Source organism: Athene cunicularia (assembly GCF_003259725.1).
Source record: "Athene cunicularia isolate RWA chromosome 9 unlocalized genomic scaffold, athCun1 chr9_part1, whole genome shotgun sequence".
Lineage (NCBI taxonomy): Eukaryota > Metazoa > Chordata > Aves > Strigiformes > Strigidae > Athene > Athene cunicularia.
This window is the reverse complement of record NW_020799110.1, coordinates 8,891,659-8,914,200: the sequence shown is the minus strand read 5'-3', so window position 1 is coordinate 8,914,200 and position 22,542 is coordinate 8,891,659. Positions and strand designations below refer to the sequence as shown.

General features: G+C 37.7%; 1 protein-coding gene across 7 annotated transcripts in view; it reads left to right on the top strand.

Annotated features, from left to right (window-relative positions):
- Nucleotides 1–22,542, top strand: part of PEX5L (peroxisomal biogenesis factor 5 like) — a 115,228-nt gene that overhangs the window by 5,992 nt on the left and 86,694 nt on the right. Inside the window, exon 1 of one of the 7 annotated variants that reach the window (XM_026854817.1) lies at nt 9,501–9,692. The exons of the other annotated variants lie outside the window; for them this stretch is intronic. Coding sequence (XP_026710618.1) covers nt 9,672–9,692 — 21 coding nt within the window. The 5' untranslated portion in view covers nt 9,501–9,671. Of the gene's footprint in view, nt 1–9,500; nt 9,693–22,542 lie in introns of those variants that run through there. 7 annotated transcript variants of the gene reach the window in all.

Genomic DNA, 22,542 nt, shown 5'->3' with positions numbered 1-22,542 from the left:
CTATTTTGGCGATCCCTGGAGAAAAATAACCACACTACACTCTTTCTGACTTGCTCTGTAAAATATGGGAACACTCCACTGCTTCCTGTTCACCTGTCCTAGAGCAGTCTACTATCTGCTGTTAACTTTCTGCTGTTAATTTCATATCAGTTCCTTAAAACACTTCTTGTCCTAATATGGATGTTGAATATAATACAAATTACATGAATACAAACATCTTTGGACAGCATTTTTCAATTAGCATAGAAAATAACAGCAATGCGTTTAGAATCTGTCAGTGTAATAACGAAAGCCTGTGATAAGTACTGTGCAATGAATTCAGACAAACAGTCTTTCTTGATTACATTAAGACTTTGTTTTCTGTTATGAGATACATAAAAGAAGTTCAAATACTCTTATCCACTGACATTTAGAAATGACAACTTAAGAATGATTTTGACATGCATTTATTTTAGGACTAGTCAAATTTTTCTTTGTATTTTTGTTTCCTTAGATCAATCATTTGGCTTACAGACTAGTTTTCAAAAGCTGAACAGACAAACCAAAATTTGCCTTACCAGCATTAGATCTAGTTGTATCTATCTTTACATGAATGAATGTAAGTGGAAATTATGCTGATGTAAATAAGAGAATAATCGGCTTCCAAGCCTTTTTCACATTAATCCCCATTTTCATAATGTCAACAGTCAGGTTCCAAAGTTGCAATGTAAAGTAGAGAATACAGCATGTCCTGAGTAGGGGCAGAAAAACTTTTATAAATTGAATTTTCTAATTCAACATTTTCTAACTGGCACATGTGTCAAGAAGAAGGTTCAGGAACTCTTACTCACTGTTCAGTAAAAGTCAATTCAGAGATAATACTTGCCTATTTAAGCCTGCCCTGGAATAGAGAGATCTGTTTCTCAGTAAGGAACACTGAACATTAGCGTTCATCGAGTTTACTAAGGTCAAGTTTGCTAATATTAATGTAGGAATAAGCAAAGACTATAATAAATAGAAGCTTTTTGATTATTACATAAAACTGAGAGAAACATCAAATTTTGATGCAACAGTAATCTCTCAGAGCTTTTTAAAATCCAAGGGAGTATCCTCTTTAATAGGAAGATCTGAAAAAAAGTCAGTACCTGGTATTTTACACAGAAGAGCAGATTAATATTATTTATTTAAAGTAGAAGGATGGCCTTAGCTTCACTAAGGCCTTGGACACTATTGTCATGGAAGTAATGACAGAAATGTCGTAGAAGTGATCAATGAAATAATAACAACTTAGCTTGAAACACATCTCAAAATGACAAGTTATTTCTACTGTCATTCACTGAAGTTTAGCAAGGAAGATAATTTTCCAGTTACAGGCTTCAGATGTAGATGAGATCTTTCATCTTTCGCTATTTGCCATCTAACAGTCCTGCCAAGAACCAGGACAGTTTTAAGAGGCTTTGAAAAGGGAATACAAGGAAGAATGATAGATAAAAGAAAGGAGGAAAATGATGAAGCACAACAGAGAAAAATATGGCAAAAGACCAGAAACTGGGAAGGAAGTGCTATCACTGTTCTGAAAAATAGAGAACACTGTTAGTATTACCACTGTACTTAATCCAGATACTGCACACCATGTAGCAATGTATGTAAAACTGGAAAGGATGCATAGGCTTGCCTGAACCTGTGTAACAAAACAAAGAAATCTGAATTTAGAAAACAGCTGGCCATTACATGGAAGCAGTGAAAGAACACTTATCCCTGGAGCACTCACAATAAAAGACTATGGGCTGTTCAGGAAAGACAGAAAACCAAAGGTCTTGGTCTTATTAGAAACCTGGATCCCAAGAAATTGGTGGCAAATTTTGTAAGAAGCCTCAGAACTAATATTTTCAATTGCTAAAATGTTAAGATTAAACCAAGAACACACAAGGAATGCAGATGAAGTGCTCCTCAGAGGCAGAAGGAGAAAGTACAAGTTGCCTAAAGTAAAGCTTATTTAGATCTTGCAAGTATATTAAAACAGCTGCTGAAAGTTTTTCAGTTACATGATTAAGAAGGCGGGAGGGAGCAAAACATACTCAAAGCAGCATTCATATTACGGATAACCTAATTTATGGTGCAAAACCAAAATGATTATGAGGGTCTGAATCCTGCAATTACAAATGTGTGAAGTAAAAGCTCATGCAGAGGTACACAATATAATCTCTATCCCAAACTGTTGACAGAATTAGTATATGAAATTGAAGACTTGGTAGCAAATATTTGTTTAGTTATGAATCTGGACATGGTGCCATATAACAGGACAGTAGAAAATATGTCAAGATAAGGTGGGAAAAATGGTAAGACAACACCCCAGATACCCACATGGCTATCGATAATCTGCAAGGTTTTAGGGGACAGACTTCATGGAAAATTAAACAAATAAACATACACAGAAAAATTGGAAAAAAATTAATTGCATTTATCAAGAGAAGATAATATCAGGCTAACTTGACAGCATTTTCTGTTATCATAACTGGGGTTTTAGGCAAGAGAGATGAGACTTAATCGATGTGATCTTTGGTAAGCATTTGTTATGGTGCCATAAATTATTAGTAAAGTTGGAGAAAGTAAGGAATAGTAGAAAATCTGTAAGGAGGGTAAGAAGCTCATTCATGGGGAAATGGAAAACAAAGCATTAAAGGAAGGACTGTCAAATTGAGGAAAGTTTAATAGGGGAGGTCTCTGTGGATGACTGTTGAAACTGATGTCTGATGTTTCATCCGTAAACATACTAGAAACAAGATGTTGCCAACATTTGTGGATTACCCATTGCTCGGAAACATCATCGGTATTGAGAAACATTATCAGTACTGATGAGTTTCAGGTCACTACACAGAGGGAACTGTGTGAATTTCAACAATACAAATACAATTAAATTTAACAGCACAATATGCTGTTGAACATCAGTAACAAAATACGGCTACCCTAAGCTGTAAACTATCATTTAGAAGTGATTAAAAAGAAAGACTTGCACATATAAGATGACTACAAGCCATCAATATGATATATCCATAAAAAAGACAGATGCAGTTCTAGTTTTAGAAGAATTTTTTCCAGAACAGCCAGGAAAGCATCAATGCCAGTTTTTACAGTGCCACTAGCAGATTTTCAGTTGAGAAACTTGTATAGATCTGGTCAAAAAGAGAGGCATGGACACAGGTCCAAAGAAGGATGATCAAGGAGAAGAGAAAGTCTGTCTTACGAGAAGAGACCAAAAGATTTTTGGCTTATTTTATTGAGCAAAATGACAGCTCAGCAGAAGTATAATCACAGCATGTAAGTACATCAAGGAGATAAACAGCAGATAGAGAAAAACCTAAATTAGCTAAGGACAAAACTGGCACGGGAACAAATGGATATTAACCGTCTGTGAAAAAATTTAGGTTGGAAATTAGAAAAACATTTCTAATCATTAGAGCAATCAAGATTTCCAATAGTCTTCCAACTGGAACAGTGGAGGCAAAAAACCTAATTACTTTAAAGAAGAAAGGCAGTCGGTTTATGAAAGATTTTTTTATGACATGCTGCCTGTGAGAGCAGAAGACTGAACCTCAGTAATCCAGCAACAAGGCCCTCCTTTGTCTTCTGAAATTTCTCTAATTTTGCAGAAACAATCCCTGACTTGTTCAGTAAGACCAAAACCCTCAACTTTAAGAAGTCTTCCTGTGGCTGGGGAGGGCTTGATTGTCTTCACAGCTTCAGTAACCTCCTACCAAGAGCACCATACAAGCAGTGACAAATTAGTCTCACTTCCCCTCCCATTGCCTAGTCCAGAGCGTCATTTCGGCTACTCTTGGAGCTGAGCTCTACAGTTTGGATACCCTTTCTGCCAGCTTCCTTATCGAGTCTCCCACTCAGCTGAACCGATAGTTTTGCTACATATAAAGCCTTAATAATCAGAGGAAATGCATTTTCCCCATACGGCTAAACTCAATGGTTCATACTAGAAACACTTGAAGCTTTTCCCAATCTTGTATTCATGTTCCCACAAGCAAGCACTGAGGGTTTGAAATCACCAGCTGTGTTAACATTGGACAACAGTAAGCTTAAATTTATTTTAATAACAACTGAAGTGTGTGTGCCTGAGGGTCTAAACTGGAACCCATCAGAACCAGCAGGGATATTTTCCCTGACCTCAGCAGAGCCAGGTTACAGCATTTTCTCCATACTACCACCAGCTCACCTGTCTCTCCTGAGCTCCAAAAATAAATGCAATAGTCCTTATTTAGAGTATATGCTCTTAAGTAAGAGAACTCAGTGCTCTGTTTTGCAGTCCTAGTCAGGAAAAACTACTGAACTCACTTTGACTGTTATCGTTGAAAGGATCATAAAACCACGTCTTATAGTCAGTCCTATGTTCCTTCCAGTAGACCGTCATAAAATTATTTGTGGGTTAATTCATGTTTATAAAACTACTTCAGGATCTGATTGCCTGGGTCCCTGTCCCATCTCGGATCACAATAGCTATGATTTGCACCCCTCAATGTGCCAGGCAGACAGATGTCCATGAACAGTCCATCACAACTTGATAACATTATTACAGCTTTGTGGCTCTTGGCTGCTAGCAGTTGCTGCGCTGCAGTTTACTGAGCATCACTCTGCTAGTCATATTTCAGAATTTCGGGAGTCATGCCAACAAAGAGTTTCCAAATAGGTGAGATCACTGGATAATGGCTAGTCAAAGATATGCAAAACCATATTGCTAAATTTACTGAGCAAGGAAATAAGGCTGGTCATTTGATGAATTAAGTACTCCTCCTTACTGGTACACAAAAAATGAATGCTTATTTCCAAAGTGTTTTCTCAAGCAGCCACTGACAAATATCAGAAATAAAAATTTCAAATAAAATTCCACGTATTTAACTCAATCATCACAGAAAAACTGTACATTCAGGTTGTTGCATATATATTCCGTGTATTTGCTAAGCACCAAGCAAAGTAATATCATGCAAATTGCCAAATAAGTATTTGCTTTTCATTCTTGCACACAAACTTGCTCAAATTCCATCCTGTATAAGTATCATTTGCAGAATTAGGAAGCAGAAGGATTATGTTACTGAAGTAGCCAATCAGACACGATAGACATAGACTAAAAAGACTACATATTTCAAGACATATCAAGACACAGTTTGACAAATGGCTAAAATGTATGTACATAGTGTGCCCACTGGGCAACTGCAGTTGGCTGACAAATTGCAAATGGAAAATATGGCAATAGTAAGGTTTTTACTGACATTTATACAACTCTATTCACAAGGAAATAGAATGCTTGGCTTAAGCTAATACACAATAAACAATCAACATTTTTTTTTCAACTGTGATGAGTTGAATGCCTGCCTGGTGCTTTTGCTATATTACTGCTGACAGATGTTCTTTGATTTCTAGTCTTTTTTGCTAGATCATCAGTTTTAGAAATTAAAATCGTACCTAGCATTTCAGCAGACAAGTAGTTGCTTCAACTGCATAATCTTTTGGACAGTGGTCAGGAAGGAGTGCAAAAGAAACAGACTGATCTACAAGTGGAAGCTTAGCACTGTTAGTTTTTTCACTGTGATATTTATATAACACATTGTGGTTTATGTTTGATGGCTGGACTATCATTCCCACTTCAGCTGACAATTAAACACATACCTATGAAAGACTGCTAATACTTTACAGAATACTCTTAAGTTTACTAGTCAGAGACAATTATGCCTCTGTTTTTTTGTGGAGCTTTTTTTATTTACATCCGACACTTCTTGAAAAACGATAGAATCACTGTTTAAGAGTTCATCTACACCTGTTGTTTGTTTCTCCCCAATTAAAGTAAATATGAGAAGCATTATTTCAAAAATAGGAAATTAATTGCAGATTTCTGTCCTGTGTCACCGTATTAATACTTATTACTGGTAGGATCATGGCACCACGTACTCACATACTACAAGATTAATTTAAAAAGATACTACTCTAGTTCATCTACTCCCTGTCTGGTGAAAACCTGAAATCCTGGTTCCCGTTAAAATCAATGTCAAAGATACCATTAATTTCAGTGCAATCAGAATTTTGTTTAGAATCTTTCACAGTAGGAACCATTGCTCCTTGTCTTAAAAAGGATAACTTCATTCTGTGAACACAGAGAAATAACTAAGTATAGAAGTGGGCTAAATTCTACTTTGGGGTTTGTACCTGTTTACACTCCATTTGTATGTGGTACATTATTTTCTGCAGACATAGTTGGAGAATTAAAATACCTATTGTACAATTTGAAGGGTTTTAAATATGATCTACTCTGTCTGTAAGAAAGGCGGGTTCTGTTATTGTTAGATCATTTCATCCAATGGGTTAGATGAAGAAAGCACTTAATCTACTATGCAATTTTTGTGAAACTTATTTACTGACTGGATTTGAAAAAGGCAAGACTTGGCTCAGATCTGGGGAGAAAGAGAGAGGTTCAAAGATTCAGCATAATCAGCTAGGTGTGTGTGGGAACAAAGGGCCTTTCCTACCTGACAGTTCAGTATATGAGAGAGGTACTAGTAAGACAGTTACAGCCACTGAAGTCTGTTTCCTCAGCAAAGATTAAATTCTCCCAAGTGCACATGTGCCAGGTCTTAAGATCCTGTGCCATTCCAGTGAAGGACCTATCTGCTGGTTACAAATCTTTTACACTGGGATCAACCCAAGTGACTATTTTTATTTAAATGCAAGTTCTGTCCAATAACTTTCTGGATCCACGAGTATAATGAAGTAACCTCTGATGCTTGTGACAGTACTACAGAGGGATCTGGGGTTAAGTTCCTACCTTGCCATTGCACAGCTTTTCTACATGAACTTAGACAAGGCACACATTCTCTATGGGCCTTTGTTCTCTATCAGTAAGACAGGAATAAAACCACTTCCATCCACACAGGGTGTTATCCAGATATATTAAAACAGATAGAAGACAAATATTTGTGCACTTATGGAGACCACTTTTGTTTCTAATGCCTAAACTCGTTTTTTATCCTGATTAAATGAATAGTCATCTTAAAAGCAACCTTTAGATTTGAATTCAAGCTTTTTGCCAGATTTCACACAAATTACAGGGTAACAGCATGCTACAGGATTCAGTGCCCTTCACATAACTGAATTGGTAGGAGAGTTAGAAGATCCATACAGATAACAAAACCCAAAATACAAGAGAGCTGTCTTCAGAACATAGAAACCTGGCCAATACTGGGACATGGCTGATAAGACATGGATAGAACAATGATTCATCTAAGAGAAGAGAAGCAAATGAGTACTACAGTAACAGAGAACCGTATGTGGATAAGGAGAACTAAAAATAACAAAGGAACTCTGAAGCAAAGTCCAGTCAGGAGTGTCCTGCTCAGTAACAGCACACAGCACGGGGACAGAAATCACACCATGGAGGTGCGAGCAGGATGGCATGGTCAAACCCCAGCCCCAGGAGTGAGAGAGAAAAAAATGTCATTCTGAACCAGGCTCAGTACCTGAGCAAGGGATCAGGGTTTTGAGTGGGGCTGATCAAACACTTTTTAGTGGATAGTGTAGGTACCCCTGTGATTTTTTCTACTGGTTCTATGAAATGAAAATTTTTGCAACACATTGGCCCAGTCTAATCCTAGCTATGTCTGGCTAATCAACTGTAATTGAATTCATTTAATGCATTACTTCATAATTGTTGTATACTCAAAATCTGTAAGGTAATAAAAGAAATACAATAAATGGAATAACACTGAGCCCAGTCTTAATTTCCACAAACCAGTTAGGTGCACTGGGGCACACTAGTGAATTATATCGTCTTTACGAACAAGTCAGTATTGCTTACTTCCCTTAGGAAGTCTTGGGTTACTTGTCGCTTACAGTGAAAGATTACTTGGGTTTCTCCATTTTTACATACAATGCAGAAGAGTAACAATGTAGTGCATTTAGTATTTTTCTAAAACAAGATGATTTGGTTTCAGGGTGGTTTTCTAAGGCTCATAACATAATATGATAATTATAAGAGGACAAGGAACAGACTGATGCCAAGCAATGGGATGCAAAAACCCAACTCTGTACTGATACATTTTCAAAAGTGGCTTTTCAAGATACCCAGATGTGAAGAGGTATGAAGTGAAAGAGTTTATTCAAAGCAGTAGAACCAGTTTGAATAAATTCTGAAAAAAGGGCTATAAAGTGGGTGTATGGTTAGAAACAGAGCACATCACTTGGAGCATTAAAGGATTCCTAACACAGTAATTAATACCAATATCAACCTGAAATTTTGGAGATTACCATGAGATAACCCCTCAAAGACTGATACCTGATGAAAGAGTTAAAGGCCGTAGAGGCATTTTCTTGACAATTAAGATAATTTAGACTCCATAACGAAACGATTAGCACCTTTATGTTACCTGGGCCATGTGACTTAGTTTGTTATAGTGTCAGAAAGCAGCTGTGAGCAAGCAAGCCAGTGACAATAGCTATGAGACACACAGCCCCAGCCAGTAGAGCACTTCTACAGGAGAAAGAATGTGCCAAAGGTGTCCTAAATACCACTGTGGTCACAAGTTGCTTTAACATTCTGTCTCTACAGAAAGAGACTGCAACTTCATAACTGGTATAAATCTAGGTCTGCCCCATGGGTAGAGGAAGGTATATGCATTCACTTCCACTTTCATTTCTTAAGCTATGCTAGGAAAGACAACAAAACCTGCTGTTAAGGGCCATAGCTTTTGCTTTAAGTAGTTTTCAGTTTTGAACGCAGTTCTTTGTCATTAGACTACATGAGCTGTAGGCTCACCAACCTCTCAAAAAAGTTAATATGGAAAGCTAAGATACTTGGATCTCAATTCCCTAGGGATTCTTGTTTAGGAGGAGGAAAAAGTCCTGAGTCCTATTCCCTCTATATGTTGTGCCGCCTTCAGAGCTATTACTACTAATGATCACATCAAAAATTACCTGTCATGGATCTTAGACATGGAAAATAGAATAAAATCAGATCGATCTGGAGTTGAATGTAACAGATCACTGCAAGTTGCTGAGCTATACCCCCCCTTTGACATCTGCAGAGATCCTTTTAGTTCAAGGGATGATACAGATGTAATTAGAAGAGAACCTGATGCAAGGTATTAGAAATAACAGCTAAATAACATAATGAAATGGATTAATATCGAGAAGTTATTCAGCAATAAAAGTAAAAATTTTTTCACCAAACGCTGAAACACAGAACATGCTGAAAACATCTAAAACCCATTAAACCAAATCATTTTAAGAAAAAGCTACATGGGTTTTTTATAGAGAAAATGAAAGAATAGAGGGCACTGCTGCTGGCTAGGTATTTGTTAATTTTTCATGTGAATTTATTGCATATGTAAGTGATTGAATTAGTAGCACTGACAGGAACCCAGGCACAGTAAAAGCTTCCTGATACTGACACAGCACTGCTCAAGCTGTACAGTCCTGACCATTAGCAACACCGCTACTGAAGCCCTGAGCCTTTCTCTCAGGCAGAGTCTGCAGAGCACACTGGAACTGGACTGAGCGAGGTATTGTTTCTGCGACGTGAATTTGCAGACCTCCGTAACAAAGACTAGGATGAGACCGCTACACTTTTTTATATTAATGACCTCGTTTGGACTCTGATGCCAGGCTCCAGGGAAGAAGGTCCAGTATAAGATAATATCATGCTACCAAAATACTGCAAGGTAAGTTTTGGGGAAAAAACGTTAAGAGGATGTTGTATTTTGTGGTAAAGAGACTAAATGCAAAAGGCAGTCAGAAAGAGCTGGCTTGGAGAAGAAACTATAAGGCACAGAAATCAGAATGATTTCCCACCTTTGAGAAAAGAGAGTCATTTCCAGACACTCAGAGACTGAGCAGTGAAATCTGGATCTTCTAGCACAGAGCAATAGATTGTTTCAGATCAGGGAGGCTTTGACAGCAAACTAGGGGAATGTAAATTGCACATCTAATAATTTCAGCACACAGGTCTATTGCCAGATATTACCATCTAAAAGGAATATAGGTATCATGGCTGCTATGAAGCCCTTAGGGAGGCTCATATGCTTTTGGGAACCCTTTCCTCCTTCCCAGCAACGTATTAACCTTTTGACCATGTCGGTGCTTGAATCTATGTAAAGAAATCGTACGCAAAGACAGTAAGAGTTGGGGAGTGATAGAAACAAAACTCTGCAAAACATCAGGGACACAGGATGTTGTGTGAATTCTGTATAAAAACCTCATATCCAAGAATACATACAGATCTTTAAAAAAAAAAAAAGGTATTTCTGATGCATTGTGAATGTACAAATGAGCAGGCATGGGAAAACATTCCATTGCTGTCTGATAAACTATATTCCTGTAGCATCAGACTGTAACAACTTATGAGAAGGTAATATGAGCTTTTACTAAGAGTAACCCTGCTGGATTTAATGGTGCTGCTAACGGAGTAAGATTTTTTCTTGGAGTAAGGGTGCCATAAACCAGCCCTCAGTCACCACTTCCTGTTTACTTCTTGTGGTTTATTCTCTAGAGCAAACACATATTTCTCTCACTTGAAACTTCTGCTTATTACAAAAAAATAATTTCTTAGTATTCTCCTTTCACACCATTCATCCTCATGGAAGACATTAAGGGAATCGTTTTACATGTAGAAAAGTGAAAGAATTATTATTCTCCATTAGCAGCATGGTAGAGCTTCACTTAACGCATTCTTTTTTGGTCGGTCTAGACAGTCTCTTCTAAAATCTCATTTAGATATAATTTGTAATTCATCTGAACAATTCTAGTCATTTAGTAAAGTTACTTCAATATTTTCTTTTTTATTGAAAGTTATTGCACTGCTGCAAGCATGATATTTTATTTGATGAATTTTTACATGGCTGATCCCAAAGGAGAGAGGACAAAACACAAAAAAGAGGCCCGAATTAAGTTCTAACCCTATTTAACAACAGCTGCAAGGGAAATGGGAAAATACTAGTTACTCTAGAACCTCAGTCTCATGGTAACGTAAAAAATGAAGCTGATCATCCAGAAGTTTTAACAAGTTTAAGTTTTCATCTAGTTCTGTAGTTCTGTAACTACAGACAAAAGCAGGAAGAAGGTCCACTCAAACGATGACATTGTATCAATGACAAGATTAATGATCTAGGATTGAGATACACATTATAAATAAACATACACTGAGTGCACAACTAATAGTAAAACTAGCAAATGTTTTTGACATTTGGACCACACTTGAAGTTACAAAAACGTGTTCTAATACATTGACAGATTTTGAGGCTAGAAGGATCCATTTATTGTCATCTCATATGAACTGTAACATAACACAGCCTAATGAACTTCACACACTTATTTGATCTTAAAGATCATAGTTTGAATGAGAACAGCATATGCTCTGGAAAAACACACAGTTTAAAGACTTAAAGTGATGGGAAATCTACTATCACTTGCTGAAGATACTCCAGCAGTGGTTCTCCAGACTGCTCAAAGTATCCTTAGTATTAGCAATATATTACATTTCTTTCATACACACAGAGAATACATTAGAAACTACCTTGCAAGAATATAATAAAGCAGATAATATTTTTAGAATTCTTAGGTAAGCTGAATTATAATGAGGAGTATTGAAATTATAGGCATGGAGAATGCAGCTAACTCAGGACCTGTGTAAATAAGGACATGAAAGCATCAGTTAAAAGTCTCTTTCTTCTTGTTCCCAACACAACATTTCAGTTCACTTGTAGTGGACAAAAGGGGCAGCTGGAGGAGTCAGAGGAACAACCCTCAAGACAGCAGCAGCCTTTTGCTATATATGGCACAAAATGATCTTACAATGTAAAAGATTCCATTGCTTTCAGAGGAATCAGGATTTCACCTCTAGTGTTGTGGGAGGAAATTGTGATCAACTTTTAGAAAACAGCTGGGTCAAGAAGTAGGAAGGATGCTTTGTTGCGTGAACTTAAAATCTATTTGCATGTGTATGTGATGACTGCGTATTCCTCTGTTATAGTAAGCAAAATACAGTCTACCTTTAGAATTTTCTGAGAAAGTTCCTGGCAACAAGAGTTTTTTACAGTCCAATTAACAGAATAGCGAGTGACAGTCTCTAAGCCTTAAAACAATTCCAGTGATAATCTGGACAAGGCTACAGATAAGGAACTCCTCTCTTCCTTATACATGGATAGGAAACAAGGTTATTCAACCAGTTGCAAGAAGTAGAAGAACCATTTTTACCCACACTCAGAATGGAAGCAAAAGACAAAGGAGTTTGAACTTGTCATGAAAAGAAATAGGTTAGCATATATCCTGATTTGGGAAGAAGGAGAATCAATATTTAAAGACACTAAGCAGACCATAGCTGGAGACAGTCCTCTCATCAAGAGAATGCTAGAAGTCAAGAAAAAAGCATAGAAAAGCTGAAAGGGGAAATTGGATGGAGCTGGTAAATCAAAGTAACAAAAAACATCGGTCAGAAAAGCAAATGTGTTGACTCTACTACTAACCTCTTATTTCCCTGTTCAGCGGAAAGGAGAAATATTACATGCAATACAGCCCACCCCCACTGCTTAGCATTTATGCTAACCAAGCCAATACTACCCCCATTTACAACACTAACTATCCCTATGCTTTCCAGTCAGATACACTGGGTTCATTTCTGTCCTGTTAACTCCATGAACACACTAATTTCTTGTATTAATTCCTTTCTCCCCATCTATTAATGTATAGTAGTCATTTCTCTGCAACTAATACCAAAATGAAGTGCCCTGGTTTGGAAATATACTGTGTACAAGTAGAACAGAAGTGGAGTGACCTTGCCTGCAAAATGCATTACTAAATGTTTGAACATTTATTTGAACATTGATCGGTTAGGAAATATTAAGTTATAGAACCTTATATATTTTAGACAGTATGATATTTCATTTCTTTCACATAATTTATCCAGTATCAGTAATTCAACCCAAAGTACACCTACCATTTATTTTTTAATGCAGGATTAGGATCGAAGGGATGTTTTCACTACTACCTCATGACAGTACAAAAGCAAAAAAATCCCTCTGTAGGGACTCAGTAGTCAAATCAACTTGTTTATGATGCAAAGCCTACTTCTTTTATTTAGAACAGTCTCAGCAGACCTTACGTAGTCCAATGAATCTCTACCTGGATGCTGTCAGCCTTACTTAGGTAGAACAGCTACTTACCTTGAATTTCTAACATTTTGACCAATAATTTTTTTCTCTCTCAAGTACTTTAATTGTATTTATCCAGCAGCAAAAGTTGATCCTTAATAATTCACTGACAAGATTATGTGCCTGTACCTTTCCCTTGCAGCTGTATTTACTCAAAACAAAGCTATTCAAATAAGCCTTAATCAAGACACATCATTCTCCCACACCGTGTGCATGCAAATCTACTTGGATCCCTTCAGCTGGGAACACCAGCAGCGAAGCCCCGGACTAGCAGGGCAGTTAACTGGCAGGGTAGATTGGGTTCATTGGGATGGGGCATCAGTGTCACATTTAGCTGATTTTAAAGTCACCTGTGTTCCTTAAGCGCTCAGCAAAAGACGTATTGTTCCTTCTGTGCCCATGGAGCCATTGTTTGGAAGCTCACAGAGGAGCTCCTCACGGCCCTGGCCCCCATGTTGCTTCTCCCACAGCGTTTCCCGCCCTTTTTAGAAGGCGGTTCCCCAGAGGCGCCACAGGCACCTCTGATTGGTTCAGCCGGGCCAGATACTCCCTGATTGGTTCAGCTGTTGGCAGCGCCACTGCTGTGCCCAGCACATGGCGGCCCCTGGCCTCCTCCCACCACAGCCACCCCTGCGCTACCACAGCCTGGCCACTTAGACCCAGCCTATGCACACAGACACTTAACCTTGCTTTGGCAGTACAGATCTTCCTCATCGAACATTCTCATGAGCAAACTGTGCAGGTGCCTTTGTCCCACGCTGTAACTGTTTCCAGCTGGGGACTGCAACTGTAGGTGACAGTGAGCAGTTCCCTGGCAGCAGTGCAGTGTAGAGAAGTGTCAGTTGTTAGCTGGATAGTCCCAGGGCAAGACATCTTTTTTTTTTCTTTTTCTTTTTTTTTTTTTTTTTTTTTTTTTTTTTTTTTTTTGAAGATCTTACTTTGTTACATTTAAGGGTTAAATTCCAGTTACAACTATTGGAAATTGAATTACTAAAAGATTAAATAATTTAAAACTTTAGCAATAACTACAGAGTGCTAAGAGTCTTGCTTAACTGAGGCCTATCTCCTCAACACCATCCATCAGTATTACATAAATACTGTTCTGACAGTCTAACTCACCAAGTTATACTAAGAAGTTTTCACAGAAGCTGAATGTGATACATTAATAGCACAGACAGCATTGATTCCCCCGTATGTCAGACTTTCAGGATTCTGCCACACTACCCCACATAACTCAATTAAAGCTAACTTCATATGGGTGCGTACAAGTTAAGAAGCTGCAGTCATACTTTCAATAAATGGTACATGTTCTTTTAATTACTTTTACTCCCCTTTCACTCCATCACCTCCCACAAAAAATAGCATTCAAAGTGCTTTCCGCATGAAGAGTGATGATGAGTTGATTTAGTGCCTAAGACTTACCAATACATCAAACAGTGACAATACAGCAGAAAGAAACAACAAACTTCCAACAGCTCCAAGAAAATAGCTTGAACATCCTACCATGAGACAAAATCTTTTAGATTTTGACTTGAAATTGTGGGTCCTGTATATTTTATGCTCTAAGTGAAGAAAAAAAAAAAAAAAAAAAAAAAAAAAAAAAAAAAAAAGCAACAGGCAGATGCCAAAAGACAACCATTTTTTAAAGTATGTAAACATTTAACAGTAAATTCTTTTTGTCAATACACAGTTGTGTGAATTTTCTTGTAGTCAGCATCGATCTCCACATCTGAGTCCATGACAATGAGCAGGCAAGGCCACAACTGCTGCAATTCATGCTGCAGAGGCTGTACCATTCTGTAACCTCTTAAAATAAAGCTGTATATATTTTATCAGTACAGCAATCTGAAGTTCAAGCATCTTGAACACTTTATTGCTTTATCTAAAATATGAAATGTATTTAAAAGTTTTTCTGTAAGACTATAATTTATGGCCCAATTACTGCAGAAGATAATGGGAGCCTTGCGGGAAATAAAGCTCTTTGTGCAAGATTATGAGGGACCTTTTCCAAACAGTATACTTTTGAACATACCCAGCTCTATAGCCATATTTACTACGTGACTACTACTCTCAGATAGTAGATTTAAGAATGAACTATACAAATCAACTAAAATCTGATTCCATATGAGTTTTAGATCATTTGTATATACCAGAAATAAAGAACTAAACTTTTCTAAATAGGCAACTTGTATAACTAGTACTTCAGGAAGAGAAATGCAGGATTAGACAGAATCATTTGGAAGGTCACAGAAAGAGAATGCAAAATAATTTACATTCTGCCTTCCTACCAGACTTATAATGAAAAAATATATTGTGATATCGTGAAAATTGGTAGAACTGTAACCTCTACATAATAAGAGTGCTCTTGTGTCGTCCCCCCCCCCCCCAAAAAAAAAAAAAAAAAAAAAAATCAGTAGCTGTGTCTTCATCAGATCTAATCACTAAAATCCTAAATGCATTTTGGCAAAACAAGATTTTATTTATATGTGTCTTATATACATAACCAGAAAAATACAGGAGATTTATGACGTTAATGAAAAACTGCCTGTAAACACCAGAATATCATCTCCAAAGGAATTCTAAAAATTCTTGCTCTGTGTTTATGAACTTTAATATTCTCTTACTAACCCCTCTGTCTTGAATATGAACCTTAGTGCCATGCTGGAAGTCAGCCCATACAGACCACAGGGTTAGCAAGTCAGCAATAAACATTTCCCACCAATATTTATTGGTATGGTGTCAGCCCCACACATGCCAAAGACCTTTTATTAGGATTCCAAGGTATTTGAAAAGTGCCAGCACTCTGGAAGATATTACTGGACACATGGTTCACTGTGGCTATAAATAGAGTCTTCTGATTTCTAAGGTTCTCTGTGCCTCAGTTTCTCTCTCTATAAAAATACTTGAGGGACAATACCAACCTACCTTAAAGAGCTCTATCATGTGGTTAAAGTCACTGATGATTGCCACGTTCTTATAGATCCTTGGATGAAAATAAGTGTGAAATACAAAAATGGTACTGGGATAAGTATTCACAAATAAGGTGTTCTAAGGTAGAAAACACACTAGCTTCCCAAGATGCATGCAGTGGAAACAGGGGCTATCCTCTTCTAATATGCAAAACATACATATATTTTTTTACATATACACATATGTTTGTAATTAAAATGAGACTCCACATAACTGCAAATGATATTTCTACCACCGTTGCCCAATTTCCTCATTTTTAGGTCATCATTTACAATGCTTTTCTGGCCTATCATGAAGCCTCTCATCTGAGAATTAACTTTCCATTCCTGCCTTCCAAACTTAGGAAAAAAAATGCAGAAATTACTGCCTCCTTCATTGTTCTAACCACATTCGTTTCTTATTAGGAGTCTTTTTCCATCATGACAGGTTTAACCACTTCACTTGATCTCATTTTCACATGTATGCATTAAGACAAAGCCCTGAATGACATGGTCAGTGTAGAATCATGCTCAGAAAACCATTCAGACCTGCCATCACACATTTTGTCCATCACTGTTCTATTGTAAATATGTAATTCCTTTAGTATTGGATTTAAATACCATGGCATTTTAATGTACATTGAAGTTTCAGACTGCTTCATACCCGGTTTTTGTTTTATATAATCTGGATCTTGAAGTAGTGAGAACTGTTAACTGTTACAGCAAGTTACTTATTTTTGAGGCACAGAACAGGAAATGATAAATCCTGCACCATTCAATATTCTCCTGTACATCCATAGCCTAAGTCCAAGAAGAACATCTATACATACAGTAAGAAAAATGTATTGTTTCAGCACATCCACAGGGTTATGTGGGAAAACAGCTCAACCTGTTAAGAAACAGCTCACATCAGCACTTTCTGCAGTATGACCTAGCTACTTCATCTTACAGAGCTTCAGCGTGTTTTGCTGGCTGGCAGTGGTGAGCAATGAGATACTGAGAGAGAAAAACAAAATGAAAGTTGGGGTGAGACATTAGCTTGAGAAGTCTGCAAAGGGAATCTCTCTATCCAACTCTATTTCTCCCAGACTTGCAGGCACCCATCAGCAAACTGCAAAAGCCTGCTCACTTTCCACACATATGTGCAAGAAAAACTAAGTTGCATAAGATTTAGTATCTTCTAAAAAACACATGGGGAGTCTCAATCTAGATTCTAATTAGTAAGAAAATTATTGTGAAACTGCTGTAGCCAATAGATTTATAGACACATGACCTGGATACACTAACATGTGGTCTCTCCAAGTTATTCTGGGACTTGGGCACTTAGATAATGAGAAGAAAGCCCTCACTGGTTGGTTGTTCTGTGGGTATGTTTTAAATATGAGATTTCAATGCCTTTAATTCTTCCATTTTTACCAGTATCCCCATAATGACTTAGAAAAAAGTGACAAATACACACTAAATAGACATAGCATGTCATTCATATGCAGAGAAGTGTAACAGTGGTCACAGTTCTGCCTCAGAATACTCACTGGATTAAGGGGTGAATAGCAGAAGTGGGAACCCAGCTCTGATGAGAGGCTGATACGCACTCACCCAACCACACTGAGGCTGTAGTAGAGACAAGTGTTGTACCTACTTGTCTATCTTACATATCAATATAGTATCTTAAACAATTCTGACTTATTTCCAGAATGTAATTAGAAATTGGGGCAGTAGTTTTATCTGTTTTGTAAATGGTAAAAATGTAAAGAAGTAGTCACTTTTCTATTGTCTGTGGCAGGCTGGAAGTTAAAACAAAGCACAATTTATGTACCTACCTAACTTTCAGTATCTAAGTTAGCTCCCCCGGTGCTTTTGAAATCAGCAGGCTCCCTTGGAGAGAAGATGCAGGCTGTCCCCCTTAAGCAGTTAAGACAAGTGCCTAATGCTGGGTTATATGAATAGCTGTCTGTTGACTTCATAATCCCACTCAGTGCCACCTTTTTTCTTCATTCAGTTCCTTCCCTCTTCCAAGATTCAGTGCCTGAAGGAAACACGGCATTTGCAATTCCAGTACGCCCATGCCATATGTGTATGAGGCTGATCAACAGAAAAAACTCCTCCTGCAGTCCCCCGTGAAACAACAACAATTTGTCTGACACAAATTCATGCTTTTAGAGCACAACCAGAACACAAATCAATTTTCAGTCAGCAATTTTAATCAAATGAACAGTTTATATTGCAAATCTTAACATTGACATCTCTTCATTCTGATGCTCCACTATGCAATTATACCAGAAGTATTTATAAGTTATCTGTCTGCTTTGAAAGTGTTTCACACACACATCAATAGTCATGGAGAATAATCCTGAGTTGAGAGCAGATGAAGCAGCAAGTCAGCTTTTTTCTACCCCTCACATCTAGGAAGCAGTAATATTACAGCAGCCTCAAAGAGCTTTCAAGTTTCGTTTTTCAAAATATGGCTTCTTTTTAAAATAACTCCTCCTACATTGCTAACAACCCACAGGCAACCTATCCCAAGCACAAGGTCTGAGAAATTAAGCTAAATGCTCCTAGTCTACAAGTTACATTTATTCTAGTAAAAGGTCAGGAAGAGTTCTGGGCACTGAAATGTAATAGTCTCTACTCTTAGACTGTCATAACGGTCCCTGACATGCTTTTGGCCTGTGTTAACTTGCAGACTTCCAAACAATTCCCAGGCATGATTTGAGTGGTGGCCACTTCCAGGGGCAGCCTGGTTGAGGGAGGGTAAGAGTTTGGTAGTAAGGATATCAGTTGTTCTATGTCAGTTAGGTTCAGCAACGAGGAATGGACCTAGGTACATTTAACTTCTTAGTACAGGGGTAACCAGACCTACTAAGGAACCCTCAATTTCCTTCACTGCAGGGTAAGTCCATACAACATGTACTCCATGAGAGGAATCACCTTTGGGTCCAGATATTCACACGTGTCTCTTCCTACTCCAGACTGTTCTGCTCTCAGCAGAAAATGCATACTTCACATGCTGGTTTTGTATGGAGTGATTCCAACAACATGGCACACACAGCTTTTAACTGTGAAAGAGACAACTGATCATCTAGTCTGATCTCCAGCAATGCAAACCAAATATGACTGATTCCTCAGTCGAGTCCAAGAGACTGTGTTCAGAATACATGCTTCAGAAAGCAAAGCAATTGAGACAGACAAGCTACTGCATTCCTCAGTGCATTCACAGTTAAACAGTATGCAGCACTTAATTGCACACGGTCGGTGCATTTTCAGCACTGTTACCTGCTTTGTCTAATTAGTTTTTCCTAATTGTATAACCCAACACTAACCACATGGTAATAATGACTTAGGCAGAAGCTTGTCATAGCCAAGAGAGAGAAGGTATTTTGCTTTAAAATCTCCTAGTTGAATATGCATTAATAGAAATTATAGCATGACCACTATGCAAAAATATGCAAAATTATCTGAAAATGAGCAGTCAGCAACAGGCAGATAGACTGCACTGATGTCTCTGCATGATATATACATTTTGCTGTCTTAGCCATTCTCAGCAGTTTCTTTTCTCAAAAAATTAAATAATGCTTTCCGAAAAAAAATCATAGGCAATCTAATGCTTGTTGCAGATTTGCAGCTAAGAATTTGTTTGACATACCATTTCTTCAGACCAGGATTCAGTGCAGGTTTATTCCCTGCACAATTCTCATCTGCAAGGCACTGATACTATGTGAACATTGGAGATAAAACAATGAATGTTTACAAAAAATGTATCTGTAACACACTAAGTTTATAAAGAGTGATTGTGTGTCTCAGTATCTGCATAAATTATACCAGTCAACTAAAGACACTTATTCTTACTAGTCAGCATTAGCTTATCCTTTCTGTGCCCAAGTCCTGTTATGAACAAACACTTTGAGATTACTTCCTTGCAGGACTACATCTCACTCTCAATGAATAGATAATCCTGACATCAGCCCAGTCTTCTAAAAACAAACAGACAAACACAAAAACAGCTGGTGAAGGGGTCCAATCTAATTTAACATTGTAGGGAGCATCACTACTCTCAAAGCTATTCCTGGCAAACTCTCTTCCCTACTGATGGAAGTGCTTGGGTTCTTTCAGTGCCAGCAGCATGAAATTATAACTACTCTAGCATGCAGCATGACATCAGATCTGTCATTGCAAACCAGAAAATCCATCAAATTGAGATTTTGTTCCCTCAAACAGTCATTTACTACAGATCATTGAGCTTCTTATTTAATATTTATGCAAACCCTTCATGAAATTGTGCTGGACCATGTATAAGAGACAATCTGTGCAAAGGCAGCTTACCTCCTAGGAAGCTAAAAAAGGTCCTAAATACATAAAGGAACACTTGTATCTACTTTGGTCCCAAGACCAGCTTCATTATACAGCTGCTTGAGAGCCCCACAAGTGATATTTTTGAAAGCCTGCATGAACCCAAGAGGCTACCATTATTGTTACTGTCTTGACTGGCATATAGTGCTCCAGATATTTGGTTTCAGAATCAGTGATCTGCTTGAGGTCCCAAGGAGTGAGTCCAATACTGGGACACAAACAGTTGTGTAGTCCTACAAACAGAGCAAACTTTGCACACCAAAAAGGGATTTGGATGGTTCATTACAGGGAGGACTGCTGTGCAGCAGCAGTATGGGCACATACAGACTCTTTGAAACTGGCAGGTGCTACAAGCTAAGCTCAGGATTTTTCTGCGATCAGAAATCTGCAGACCAGTTCGAATGTACTGTTTTACAGGGGACAAGAAAAAACAAAGGGTCATCTTTCCCCTTTGTGTCCTCCCCAGTCCCGTTAAGGAAGGAAGCTTGTCTCAATATATCCAAACACAATCTCCTAACTGCGTTTTCTCAATTACAGTTTCCTCTCCAGCACAATTAACTGGCAGATTTCTAAATGGAAAACCCAGTAAAAACCCAATAGCCTTCCAAATTATTCTGCTTGGCACAGCAATAAAAAAGATCTCAGATGCCACACTGTTAATCCACCTAGCCCTTACACAACTCTTTCCACTGTGAAGCCCCACTCTTACATCAACATCACAGATACCATAATTAGTATCAACCTATGCCATAGGAATGGATCAAAATCTCTTATTTGATCATTTGGTTTTGATCAGAACTCACTTTTGGGAAGGCAAAAAAGATAAAAGAAAGAAAATTCACTTTGATCGGATCTTATTTTGCATAATCTTGATTACAGGACTTCATTGGTATTTGCAAACCGTAGCAGTGGTATCTGACTTACACCTTACCATTCTAATTCATAAAATAAAATAAGCATAAAATTTAAATCCCCTTAACACTTGAAATTTTAAAAGTATTTAGGATATAGATAATATTTAACTAACACCTTCTCCGTTGGAGTTATTACATTGATTTTATTATTCTTGTCATGTTCTGTCTGTTTAATTGGATAACAACTGCAGTCATGTTACTGCCTTGTAAGTACCTACAAGCACCTGACTGTTTATGCAAAGAACTCCATATGCCTTGCTGGTTAAAGGGGAACATTATATTTTGAATGTGCAGCAAAGGGTTGCAAGTTGCTTCACAAGTGCTAATCACGGAGGAATAAGCAGAACAGAAGGTGAATTAATGAGAACTCTGATATCTGACCACTGAATCATTGCTGCTAATAACACAAATGAGGAATAATGCTTTAGTAGCACAAGGTCTCTTTCTGACTTGCTCTACAGTCTCTACCCATGCTTCATCTTTTTCCTTTATCCTCATGCTTGTTGGATTAAAATAATAGGGAACAGAAACGAATAAGTTATTTGAGTATAGGCACTGATCCTTCAGGCTTTCCCCTTCACACACTGTGCCTATATGTATTTCACAACACAACGGGTTTCCAGGTCATGTGCCAGGGAAGAAAAGGCAAGCACAGATTTTTGCTTCTTAAGCTGGCAGATGTCACACAAAATGGAGAGGTAAAGTACACTGGCCTCTAACTTCAGTCCAGCTTATTATAGGTCAGATTAAAATCTGAAATCAGTCAAAATTCTCTGCAACCCATTGATTTGTGTATCTTATCATTAACATGAAGAATAGATTTTAAAATTTCTTTTAGTGTCATGTCCTAGTGTCTGGAGACACTGGGTGCAACCCAGGACAGCACTTTATTTACCATCATTTATAATGAAGTTAACGACCATCTGAGAGCAATGTCACTGAAAGCTCTCATAGAGGAGTTTCAGATGCTCGCATTGTATAACTCAATATAAGCTTGATTTGCATCAATTTAATATTTGATATGTAGAGGAACATTGTCCAGAGGGTTCAAAATTCTCTTGCCCAGAGAAATTGGGAGAGAGCTAGAATTTTAATAGCAATATGCATATTAAGTACTCTTTTTCATATATATATATATATATATATATATATATATAT